General features: G+C 43.3%; 1 protein-coding gene and 1 pseudogene across 2 annotated transcripts in view; both read left to right on the top strand.

Annotated features, from left to right (window-relative positions):
- Window positions 1–13,398, top strand: part of Eif4e3 (eukaryotic translation initiation factor 4E family member 3) — a 44,776-nt gene that overhangs the window by 21,043 nt on the left and 10,335 nt on the right. For both annotated transcript variants that reach the window (XM_023713299.1, XM_004629507.2), the window contains exons 3-5: window positions 1,687–1,781; window positions 2,955–3,015; window positions 8,563–8,629. In XM_023713299.1, coding sequence (XP_023569067.1) covers window positions 1,756–1,781; window positions 2,955–3,015; window positions 8,563–8,629 — 154 coding nt within the window. In that variant the 5' untranslated portion in view covers window positions 1,687–1,755. The remainder of the gene's footprint in view (window positions 1–1,686; window positions 1,782–2,954; window positions 3,016–8,562; window positions 8,630–13,398) is intronic.
- On the top strand, window positions 3,848–4,381 carry LOC105741970 (annotated as a pseudogene).

Here is a 13,398-nt window from a genome sequence, read left to right as displayed (position 1 = left end):
AAAAAAAAAAAAAGAATAAATTGCATAAGCATGTAAAACTTACAAACCAAGACCTGGCGCACACAACTCAGTAACTGTAACCCGTGCTTGCTATTACTTTACTGGCTCTGTTGTTATTACTTTATTATTTTATATTATCCATTTCTGTTTATGGTCACTGTGTCTAGTGAGTTTAGTTACTATGGCAGAGCACCACAGACGAGGGGGCTTAGGTAGCAAATCTGTGTTTCTCACAGTTCTGGAGACTGGGAGTCCAGGATATGGATGCCAGCCTCGTGAGGGTCAGATGAGGTGCTCTTGCTGGTCTACAGACAGTTGGGAGCTCCTAGCGTCTGTCTCCCTTTGAGAGAGAGTTCACAGTCTCCCTCTTGTAAGCACACTGACACCCTCCTATGAACCGCCATCGTGTCCATTGTCTCCTAAGGGCACTGACTCCTAATAAGGTTCCCTTGTGGGTGGGGCTTCAACATGCAAGCTTTACAAGGACAGAGACCCGAAGTCACCTCGCCCTCGACCTTAGGTAGCTCGGTGCTTCTGAGCGAGAAAGGGGAGGCCAGGGTCTAAGTGGGTCCTCTTTCTCATCAGCCCGGAGCCAGGCCACCACAGAGTCCTTCCTAGAAGACTCCGTGCTAAGGGAATATGGCCCAGTGCAGCAGTGCAGTACTCAAGACTTCAGGAGGTGCCGTCGACCTGTCTGAGAAACCATTGACTAACAAGATCCTCTCCAGTTTGAGGACAGAGTTTATTTACAGCAGAATATCATTGGCAATGAAGTTCTCATTGAATTGAAGATAATAGTGTGTCATAAAAATTATCAAATATCTAATGGAAAACATGTTCCCTCTCTAATTTTTCAAATAAAATCTTCAAACTATAAAATTTCTGATTTCCATACAAATTAAAGTTAAACAGATCTATTTAAGCATATGCTAGGAAAAATGTATATACTTTCTGTGTCAGTTAGCACTTCCTTTTTTTAAAAAATAAATCACATTTTAGATATTTGAGGTATGCATTATGATATTATGGAATACATGTAGATAATTAAATGGTTACTGTGATGAAGCAGATTGAGGTATCTGTCCTCTCACAGGGTTGCATTTCAGTGGCAAGAGCAGCTAAAATGTGTTTGTTTAACAAAAAAAAATTATATCCTTAGTACAATACAATTTTACAAATTTTAGTCCAGCCATCGTACTTTATCTTTTCAGGTTTGTTTTGTTGTTCGGGTCTGGGGATTGAACCAGGGTGGTTCACGCTGAGCCGCATCCCTAGCTCCTCCTTCTTGTGTTGCAGTGGGTGCTGTGAGCCTCTGGATTGTGGAGGATGAGCTCGTGCTGTCCTCCTGCCTCAGCCTCCCAGAGTGTGGGGATTATTATGTGCCAGCACATCCGATGTTTTGCAGTTTTGTGTGTACACATATTGAATAGATGTACGCACTTAATAACCATACCTGTCTGACAGAACACAGGTCTTGGCCCAACATCAGTAAAGAACATTCTTTTACTGTTACATTTTCTAACAGAAAATTAGAAGGAATACTGAGAAAAATCTATTTTGGATGGATAGAACTTAATGAAAATCAGAACTTTCTGTGATAAATTAATGTTATTATCTGTTGGTATAGTAAATCAATATTGAGTGTATAAATGTAATGTTTTAAAATGTTTTTTTTTTCCCTCAAAGATATTCTGGAGTGTGTACAATAATATCCCTCCTGTGACTAGCCTGCCTTTGAGATGTAGCTACCATTTAATGAGAGGAGAGAGGCGACCACTTTGGTAAGTGTCTGATGTGTAATGTGAAGTCCAGGTGGGAGGGATGTGGTTGTGAACCGCACGAGAGGTCTTCTCACTGTGGATGTCAGTGAACCCACGAAAGTCTGCCAGTCATGACTGGGAGCCGAAGCCTGCAGGGACGTGTCCTTCCTCCTTTAATAGCTTGCTTGGTACAGTGATGATTGCCAGGATGGAGTCTAAAGTAGTAATCCTTGTAACACATCCTTCAACCTTTCTGAGTCATTTGCACCCTAATAAAATGGAAATCTGTCTCATCTCATATAATAGCAAGTAGCAGAAACCAGAGACAAGCAAAAGCCAGAATAACTTGGAGCCGAGAACTGAGAAGACCCCAGGCGGGCTGATGACCTGCACAGCTGGCTTCGTAGATGTTCTCGGGACCCTGACACCCTTTCTCTGTTTTCCTTTGCCTTCCTCTGTGCTGCTAAATTTGCAGGCAGGTTCTCCCATTTGTGGTGGTCAGTGATCATCCTGCATACCATTCATACACCTTTCAAGTTTACCAGTGTCAGCATTCCCCAGCCACAGTAAAATCTCGGGGCCAGCTGTCATGGGCCAACTGTGGGTCACCATTCCATCCCTGGCCTGTTACAAACACTAGGATTCTCCAAGGTGAGCTTGCATCACAGCTCCTCTTTAAAGCTAGGATGTGGAATCAACACTCACCTCTGTCAACAGGACTCACATAAAGCCAGAAGGCAACTGGCACCCTAAAGGGTAGCTCGGGTGCTTGAAGCAGATACTAAGCAGAGAGATGCAGCAGCTGTCCACCAGAGGAACATAGCTTGGTTGATAGAGATGGTGTGACGAACATGATTTGAAATGTAGCAGTCTCCACACCCAAGAAGTAGTTACGTTAGTTGTCCGTCTCCAGAAGGGTCCAGGGAGCCTCTTCTCATCTACTTGAGAATAAGGGCCTCAGTCCCATCACCCTCCCACCTGCCCTCATCACTATTTTCTTATAGCCCCATCTGTTGTTTTCCTTTTTCTTTTGTCTGCTTTTGTTTCTAATCAGCGGGTGGAGTTACTGGAAAATTGCCTGGCTGTTTTAGTTTTAAGGTCATCTATTAAGCTAACTGTATATACAAGTAGCCTAAATGTGTACAGAACTAGCTAGTCATTGAGTGTAACTTTAAACATTGGTCTCTGATGCAGGGAAGAGGAGAGTAATGCGAAGGGTGGTGTATGGAAGATGAAAGTCCCCAAGGACAGCACGGTAGGTTGTTCTGTTTCCCACATCTGGCTGAGTGTGGGTTTGGTGCTAACTGCATGTCCTGAGCATCCCGTGCTTCACAGAGAGCCTGCCTGGAAGTCTGCTCTGGGGCCTGGGATTGCCATACTCACTTCTGACCTTAGGGATACTTCTGTCTTACACTTGTGACCTTGAAAGTCTAGTGTTGTGCTTCCCTATAGAAATGGTGTGATTGTGTTGTTGTATCATGTAGTTTTCAAGGGCTGAATGTCTGTATGAAATGGGATCAGAGGATACAGTGTGTTTAAAATTTTAAAAATTTCTTACAATAAAAGACATGTTGCCACTAACCTCCCTTAAATGCCCCCCAAATGCTCACGTGTAGTTCAAACACACTTGTTTCTTCATCCTTGCCCCTTTTTGAAGTAGTTCTGGAAGTCTCTCAGGGCAGTATTGTAGTTGCACTGTTTTGACTGCCTCTGTGTCTTCAGTTGGTTCAAACTTGACCTTTTATGGTTTTATTTTGAGTTTGGGGAAAAAACAGAAGTCTCCTGGTGCCAGATCAACAAGAAACATGGTGGGGACACGCCACAGTGTCTTCATGAGCCTGCCTTTCTGTTGGATGACACTCAGCAATAGCAGTCACCACATTCTTTTAAATCACATTTTGTAAAAATATTCATGAAGGAGGAATGCCATATAGAGTGGCATTGTGGCCCTCTATATGAGGTTGGGGGCAGCTGAGGCCTTTTCCGCCTGCTCCCCTGAGTGCCGCTCCAGCTGCACTGCGCTTGCTCACTCTGAGTTCCTGGCTTCTGCTAAGCTTGTGTGGCCAACACCTCCCTCAGCCACCATCATGAATATCTAGTGAGACCTCATCAGCCATGATGAGATGTTCTCTGACGTTTACAAGATCCAAGAGATCGCAGACGGGCTATGCCTCGAGGTGGAGGGCAAGATGATCAGCAGAACCGAGGGTAACACTGATGACTCACTCATTGGTGGCAATGCCCCTGCTGAAGGCCCAGAGGGTGAAGGCACCGAAAGCACAGCAGTCACTGGTGTAGATATTGTCATGAACCATCACTTGCAGGAAACCAGCTTCACAAAAGAGGCCTACAAGAAGTACATCAAAGAGTATATGAAATCAATCAAAGGCAAACTTGAAGAACAAAGACCAGAAAGAGTAAAGCTATTTATGACAGAGGATGCACAGCAAATCAAGCACATCCTTGCTAATTTCAAAAACTATCAGTTCTTTATTTGTGCAAACATGAATCCAGATGGCATGGTTGCTCTCCTGGACTACCGTGAGGATGGTGTGACCCCATTGATGATTTTCTTTAAGGATGGTTTAGAAATGGAAAAATGTTAATGAATTCGATGGTAACCTTGGATCTGTCACTTATCATAACTGGCTGCTTCTTGTCATCTACACAACGCTAGGATTTTAGACAAATGGGACTGATACCATCTCGAAGGCTTCATTTATTTTGACCGTGACTTATTTGGAGTAGAGGTGGTGTTTTTTGGGGAAAAAAAACAACAACACATCATGTAGTTTGTCTAAAAATAAACTGCCTTTAAACTCATTTGAGAGAATGCCTCTTAGTTTAATTCATATCCAAACTAAGTCCATTGTAGTGTTCGTGGAGAAGCTAGAACCTGGTGAGAGCCCACTGCTGAAGAGCATGAGACTGTCTTCAAATAACTTCTGCAGTGGAGCTACTTCTGAGACTGGAATATAAGACAAGAATCAAAGTTTCAATTCTGAGTTGCAGAGAAAGGAAAGAGTCTCCGTTCATAGCAGTGCCAACATTTGAAGTGCAGCCTTACGTATTTCAGCACCTGTGATGGAAGTAGTTAACACTGGACGGGATTACCAAAAGAATGAAAAGACTTAACTCAGGTGGGGGGAAAAAGTGGCATGGTGATGAGTTAAGTTTGATCAAATGAGGAGTGTTTTCAGGGGGATCAATGGCAGTGTACCTTTTACTGTAAAAAAGTTAAACAGTCCCCATATTTTTTGATCAGCCCTTGTGAACGTTACAGGAAATCTACTTGTCCTGATGAGCCCTTCGCTCATAAGCCATAGCTGACATGTGGAAGCTGGCTTTCCACGGAGGGAAGAGGGCCCTTCCCACCAAAAAGCACATCCCCACTCTGCTGGAAGGCAGAAGCACTCTGGTGACCATGGAACAGAAAATGGGGAGCCTCAGGGGTCTCTCTGCTCTTCGGGATTCCAGCCGAGCCTGTGCCCACATTTCATAGGGATAGGCTCTTGTCTACCATACTGTCTAAAAATGAAATTGTCACAGGCAAGGTCTGAGGATCCCCATGTCTGAAATAAGCAGTTTAATCCACCCTTTACAGCACGTTCACAGGTTCACTGACTCCCATAGAGGGAAAAGCACTTTCAGACTGCATCAGTGAAAGAAGTGTGAGAAGGATTTATTAGGATGCACTCCTGAGCAGATAGTGGGTGCTTACAGAAATGAACAGGACACAGCTGGAAATGGGGGTCTTCTCTGTGTTTTTGAGGGGTGGAAATCTGGAACTCAGAGATCTGCAGTATCACTCTTAGTCTTAGAGATTGTGAGAGGACAGCCCACCCCAGTGATCTCTTCCCATGGGAAATACCAAGAAGGTGGTCCTGCGAGGGTGACCCAGGACCATTTGCAAGTGAGGGGAGCAGCAGAGCCCTTTGAGGCTGCAGGGAGTGACACACATTTGCTATTTGGAGAGAAGGAAAAAAAGAAACTGGACTTGTATTTTAAAGCTTAAGAGTTTTCATTAATATACATTTAAAAATTTTTTTGATTTTTTTTTTTTTTTTGGTACCAGAGATTGAACTAAGGACCTTATGCTTGCTAGGCAGGCACTTAAGCCTCTGAGCTATCTTTCCAGCTCTTTGTCTCTATTCTACTATTTCTTCTATCCTACCTCGAAATGAGCATTAAAATTGCCCCTCTTAAGCCCTGCAAGCCACAGAGCTCCAGTGAAAATGGAGGAAAGTGCAGATGCCTTTCAGGCTCACATTTTTTGTAGCTTTTTTTTTCTTCATGTGGATGAACTCTAAGATTAAAATGTCTCCAAAAACTCACATGCATGGGCTAGAGTCATTTCCCTATGAGCACATACCTGAGGGCATGACCAGATTTCTTTCCAGGGGCATATTAACTCAAGATGTGTAACTGCAGCTGACAGGGGGACACACGCCTATAATCCTAGCACCCCGGGAAGCTGAGGCAAGAGGCTCATGAGTTTGAACCCAGCCTGGACAACTAAGCAACTTAACAAGACCCTATCTCAATAAATAAATAAATAAATAAGTTCTGGTCATGTAGCTCAGTTCAAAAGGCTGTAGGTATAGCCCCTAGTACCCCACCAAAGTATTGCTCCAAGATTTGATAGGTGCTGTGCTTGGCGTACATAATAAAAAATGTCAAAGGAACAAATAGCACACTAGGCATAGCCCATGAAACCCTTCTATCCTCCTAAAAGAGTAAAGCAGAGAATATGTGAGAGAATGCAAGAATGCTTAAAGCTTAGAATGCCTTTTGCCTGTTCATGTTATTTACTTGTGCTAGCCTTTGAATTCTAGTGGAGGCGATATAGGAGAAATACACGTAACTCCCAGCCTGCTAGGTCTCAGGTACGCTGAGTTCATGATTCTGAGAACTGAAGAATGAATTCTAAGGAACAGTGAAGTGTAAGTGTAGGAAGTATTTATTGAAAGAAAGAGAGATAGCTCCTGAGAGAGTGGGGACAAAACTGTGATCAACCAATAAGATGACAAGTTTAGGCGCTTAAGTAATATTGATCCAATGAGGAAGCAGGTCACATGGCAATTGTGCATGGAAAGAAGAAGGGCCTTTTCAGAAGAGATGTCCCTATTGGGAGGGTCTTAGTCACTCACTAGGATGACATGTTAATTCATTGTTCCTCTCTCAGGGAAGCATGTAGGCCTGGTCATTTTGTCTTTATCCTAAGGCCTGGTCTTCAGTAGCTATGCCGTTAGCCATAGTTGCAATGTGTTTGCATGCTCTGTATGGACTCCGAGAGCCTAGCTTGTCTGACTGTCTGTAATAGTTTTATTTAGCTTAGCTGTCTCTAACAGAAGCAATCATGCTGTTAACCTTCATTGAAAAGTAGCTACAGGGTAGCTACTGTCTTGCCACATCCCCTCTCAGTCAGCTGCCATGTCTGTGCAGGCTCCCTTGTCCCAGGCAATTCAGCTGCTCTCACTCACCACCCTCCCTCGAGCTGTGTGGTGAGGCTCCCCTCCCTGCATGTGACACAGGAGAGCTGTCTGCCCGCTCCTGACATCTTCTCCCCAGCCTTGGCTTCATCTTGAATGAAGGATAAGGTCAAAGCTGGGCAGATAGAAAGTGAATGCAAGCATTTCTAGGTGGAGACTAATCGATGACATGCAAGGGTCTTAGGAAAGCAAAAACCAAACCCTCCTTGAGGTGAACGTCACCTTTCAGCTGCTTGGTTAACCGCCACTGCCTTGGTTAAAAGATCGGCACAGCTGCTGTAGCCTCATTAGAACATAATAATAAACATTGTTATTGTAGTTAATGTGTACTGAGTGCTAGCATACAGCCTATAAGCGGCTATTTATGGGCCAATTTTATGTGTTGAGTGCATTGATTGCAGTCACGGTGCTAAGTCCTTTGAATGTTTTTCCTCTCTAATTTTATACTCACAGTGACCCTGTAGGTCAGCCCTATTATTATTCCTTTGTTTACCCAAGGAGACTAGTGCTCAGAGAGGTTGGTAGACTGCCCAGGTCACAAACAGTAAGCAGCATCTCAAAATTCAGACAACTTTGGGAGAACCCAAAGCCTGTGAACTGGCACGCAGGGTAAATGGGACCAAGAGCTTTTCCAGGGGAGGAACTGAGAGCACTGTTGGTTCCAGCGACCTGTGAGAGGATTCTCACTGTTGGTTAGATGGTGTTAGCAGTTGTGTATAGAGGGAGCCCAAGCCCTGTGCTTCATGCCAAGACTCTTCTGTACAGGAAACTCGTGTACAGTTCACATAAACCCACTACTTAGTATAAACAGGCTGTCTCCAGTGAATGGGCTTTTGCAGCTCTAGAATTCAGTAAACAAGAAATTTCTTTATTTTTTTTTCTGGGATAACTTTTTAAATACCTTATCGGATACAAGAAAAATGAAGAGAAGGCTTTTGCAAATAACACTCAGATATACTGAGCTGGTACATTTTAAATCAGCAAGAGGTAAAGAAACCAGAAAAGTGTAAGTCCTTTCAATAATTTTTTCCCAATACTTCTGACCTTCATGAGGGTTTCAATAGCAGTCAGCTTTCACAAGACTTCAGACCCCTACACTTTGTCCGGGTGAAGTTATTTGTAAGCCAATCTGAAATATGCCCTCCTCAGAAATGTTTATGCCATGACAGGGACATTTCCGAGTCCTGCTGTGGGTGTGGAAAGTACGTGTGAAGTTGAGAAAGCTGTAACTTGTTTGGCTCCTGAAGATCATTGTCTAAAACAATGTGTGTTTTGTTTATGTTTTGATTTTTACTCTTTTTCCACATCAGTCCACAGTTTGGAAAGAGCTGTTGTTAGCAAGTATCGGGGAGCAGTTCACAGACTGTGCCGCAGCAGGTAAAGAACCCTGGTTCGGGCTGCCTGTGCCTCCTGTCTGTTTCGCCCCTGCTTGTTTCTTGCAGAAGTTTGATCTCGTGTATTACAGTTTCTGCATGCTTTGAAAATGTTCTTTTTGTAATTGTGAAGCTAGATTTTTTTTATGTGATTGCAATGTTCAGTGGAAGATGTGTGTGTATTTACATATGTATACAGTCGACTCCTGTATGTGGGTTCTATACCCACAGTTTCAACAACCACAGATCGAAAATATTGGAAAAAACAGATTGTGTCTGTATTTAAACACATACATATGCTTTTCTCCTTGTTCTTATTCCCAAAACAGTATGGTATAACAACTGCTTACATAGCATTTATGTTGTTCAACCAATCACAGATCAAAAACATATAGCATTTTATAAAACAATATGGTATAACAAATGTTTACATAGCATTTATGTTGTATTAAGTTCTTTAAGTATGGAAAGTCCCCAACTTAAGAACATTTCCAGTTGCCAACTTTTACAGCTTGAATGGACCTCGTATTATGAACATTCGTTGGTTCAAGCAGATCCTAGAAGTAGCTCGCATGTCTGCTGGACATTATCACAGTTGTACGGCCGTGTGCTTACTGTACAGTGTGACACTATACAGTTAGAGCTCAGGTTATCCAGAAGCAAAAGGAAAAGGCGTGGTGATGTGGAGGAGACTGCTAGGAAGCACAAAGGAATAACCATGAAAAAAAGTGAAAACAATTGAGACTGGACCGAGGCTAAAAGATGGTACACATCACTCATTCATCACTCATGTTCATCACATGAACCATTCAGCCATTGGCACAATTCTAAAGAACAAAGACAAGATCATGCGAAGTTTTTTATGTTTTACACTGTATGTTTGTATTAGAAGTGTAAAAGACTCACTCTGGAGGACTTAGGAACGAATCCCATTTGTGAACTCATTGCTAAATGGGGAAATGAGTAATGTAATCTAAAGATCTTTCAAGGAATAAGGGACGATCTACGGAGATGCTTCGGCAGGCAGATACCTTGAGCATCCATGAGTCTTGGGGCGAGGGATACTGGAGCTGCTTCCTGTAGACACCAAGGGACGACTGCGTATTATGTAGAGTCTGCCCAACAATGTGTACATCAAGAAAAGAAAAAACTTGTATAAGTATTTTCATACATTTATTGACACATCCTGAGATTAATAAAAATTACCTTTGGCCTCTACAATTATAACAGGTGTTCAGAGTGGTGGCCATTAGCTTCCAGACATTTATTAGTACAGTGGATTCTGTATATATGAATGTACATGCATCTATACATATTTCATTTCATAGCTCAGTATTATCCATATCCATCTGTCTAGAATGGCAGAAAGAAAAGGAGACCTGCTGCCAGGCAGGAACTTCACACAGAGGTGGCAGGTGCCTAGTGGGGCTGGAGGTGGGCGGGCACACATCCCTCTGTCCCTCCCAGTCAGCTCCCTTCCTTCTATGTGTCTCCTGATGCTGTTGAGAGGTAGGAAGGGATGCCCTCGCTGGTTCTTCCCGTCAGTCGTCCTGTAGCTGGGGAGAAAGCAAGTCCTCGGGACCTTCCTACAGAGACTGTCTTCAGAGCCTGAGTGGGCTTCTAGGAGCCCCTTTTGGCACTTTGCTGTGTTGTTTTGTTTTTAGTGCTGGGAAAAGAACCCAGGGCCTTGAGTGTACTGTGCTGAGGCCCTCTGCCACTCTCTGTGTGAGCACTTTTTGTTTTGCTTTGTGTTTGTCATAGAGTCATTCTAGGAGAAGTTAACTGCTACTTAAAGGTTTGTTTTCTTCTTCAGTACCTTCTTTTGAATGCTCCTGAGGTCAAACTTAGAATAACATTGTTTTCCCCATTCAGCTTTCAGTTAGGTTGTTTTTAAAAAAATATTCTTCTACTTGTTATGAATTTTTGCTTGTTGGTTGAATCCACTGGCCCTTGATCCCTCAGCTGGGACAGTCTTAGAAAGCCCCTTCCCATTCTGTGACAAGTTTGCATTCATCTCTGTAGCATTTCAGTAGTTCTATGTTTTTTTGCTTATGCCTTAAACCACTTTTTATTCACTTATGACAAAGCTTAGGTTAAGATAAAATTGCCTTTAAAACATAGAATCCTTCTGTTTCAGTAGAGGTTGTTAGCAACTTTATAATATGCAGCCAAAAGTGTATCGTATATAAAACTATAAACATAGAAACTTTCTCTCCCAGAGAGAAATCATTCCTGTATGAATTAGTCCTGTTTCCAGAGCTAGAGAAAATAGTCTAAGTAATAATAAATCTTCAGAAGGGCCAGCCAGCTTAGTGGATTAAAGCGCCTGCTTAGGCAGACACAGGGGCTGGGATTTCTATCCCCAGTGTGTCATGCCAGCCCCACCCCCAGGACATGCTGAGACAGCAGTTGAGACTGGGCGTGGTGGTGCACACCTATAATCCCAGTGCTTGGGAGGCTGAAAAACAGGAGCATCACTACAAGTCCGATCTGTGTAGTAAGGCCCTATAGACCCTGTACTAAATACAGAAAAAAGAAGTAGTAATAAATTTTCAGCATTGTGTAAAGAAGACAAATTGTTTTGTGGCTGACTTAGGAAGTAAGACAACTGTTAACTGTCAATTTGTTGCTGCTTGAAGCATGACAGCTAATCTTTGTGGGTTTTTTTTTTTAACTTTTTTTTTTGTTGTTGTTGTTGTTTATTTGGTACAGGGTCTCACTACGCAGTTCAGACTTGTAGTGCTCCTCCTGTCTTAGCTTCCCCAGCAATGGGATTACAGGCAGGCCCCACCATGCCTGGTTTCTGGGCTGGCACATTGCACCCAGGGTTCCAGGGTCAGTGCGGCATGTGGTACCAGAGATTGAGCCCCGGTCCTTGCGCTTGTCAGGCAGGTGCTTAGACTGCTGAGCTATCTCCCAAGCCAAATCAGCTAGTCTTTCTGGATTTTCATCCTATCATCTGTAAACAGTGACTCCTCCTGTCTTACCTACCTGTCTCATGCTGCCTGTACCCAAAAGCCATCCATGTTTTGCTGGTTGATTCCACTTACGAATGTTACATGTTAGCTGGTGGTCCTACCTTTGTCCTGCAGTTTGTTTGTTTTTCTTTTCTTTTTTTTTTTTTTTTTTTTTTTTTTTTTTTGGTGGAACCGGGGATTGAGCTCAGGCCCTTGCGCTTGCCAGGGAAGCGCTTATTCCACTGAGCCATCTCCCTGGACCCTGGTCCTACCTTTGTATAAGAGTTGGGATCTCTTTTACCCTAACACTGTGAAAGAGCTATGCGGTTAGCAGTGCCTCATTACCAAAAGTGAAGCCAAAGTGAAAAAAATGACAGTTCAGCCTGTTTAGCATCCATCAGTTTATCATCCATCTGACCCAAAAGTCTCCCTCTTTTTGGGGGGAGGCAAGGTTTTGCTGTGTAGTGTAGGCTGACCTTGAACCCACTATGTAGCCTAGGCTGGTCTCAAATTCACGTCAGTCCTCTTGCCTCAGTCTCCAGAGTTAATGACATTACAGTCAAGTGAAACAATGCCCAGAAAGCCTCCCTCTTTATGTAATAGCTTTATTTCTAGATAAAATTTTTCATTGAGGGGCTGGTGAGATGGCTCAGTGGTCTAAAGCACCTACTTAGAACAAGCTTAGCAAAGCGCAGGGACCGCGGTTCAATCCCCCAGCACCACATGCCAGCCCGCCCCGCCCCCTGGTGGGCTGAGCTGGCCACACACACACACACACACACACACACATAAATAAATAAATAAATTTTCATTGAGCAAGTGTATTTTTTTAAGAAACCTATATCTAAAACATTTCTTCTTGGTAGGATACTAAATTTCTGATTAGTCGGTCATGATTAGGTACAGTGTGGGTCTCTGGGGAGATCTTTTCATTTTTACTGTGACACAGGTCCAGGAAAGGGTACACATGAAATGTGTAGGGATTTATTAACACTTACGAAGTACTGTATATCCCTTTGTCTGCCCCCAGAATCTGCCCTCACCTTCCTTTCCTCCCACGGGGGCCACCAACAAAACTTCTAGTACCATAGTCTAATGTTGCCTGCTTTTGAACATCTACATAAGTGGAGTTGTTTAGGGTCAAGTCACACACCTGGTGCAAAAGCCAGGGTCAGATTCATTTAAAAAGAAAAGAAGGAAGACAAGGAGAAGGGTAAAAGCAGGAAGGAAGAAAGAAAAGAATTATTTCACGGATGATAATTTGAATAAATTGGATATACTCAAACATCAAAATATTACGGGCAGACCACTGGAAACTCCAGTGGCATGAATATTTAGACTTGTAGATGCTAGCAAATTAGGTAAAGCATTCTACCTACAGCAGAATCTCCTCATCGTGGTAATACTTGTCTTTCCCTTGTTACCTTGCCGTGCCAAGAGTGTGGGTGCAAAAGCTGTGGCTTATGAACATGAACGCACAGGCGCCCGAAGCTCTTTGCAAATTAGTATAAATAAAGTTGCTGTGAGAGCACAGATAGGGGCACTGCAGGCCTGACGTCCAGCCACCAGCCTCAAGCGTGTCTGGGAGGCAGCCCTAGATCTAGCACGAATCAGTATAGATAAAGAGCTGATAGATGCTTTAAGGAGCTTTATTCAGAGGATAAAAATTCTTTCTGTGGTACCAAGAGATGGGCCTCGGTTCTTTGGCCAACCAGAGGGGACTGCTAACGGGAAGCACCAGAGAACAGGCGCAATGAATAGGAAAGGGACAGATAAGCAAACCACAAAAAGCAGACATGCACCTGGAAACATGCAG

The sequence above is a fragment of the Octodon degus genome, unplaced genomic scaffold, assembly GCF_000260255.1.
Source record: "Octodon degus isolate 3935 unplaced genomic scaffold, OctDeg1.0 scaffold00030, whole genome shotgun sequence".
NCBI classification, from domain to species: domain Eukaryota; kingdom Metazoa; phylum Chordata; class Mammalia; order Rodentia; family Octodontidae; genus Octodon; species Octodon degus.
This window is presented reverse-complemented; position numbering and strand designations above follow the sequence as displayed.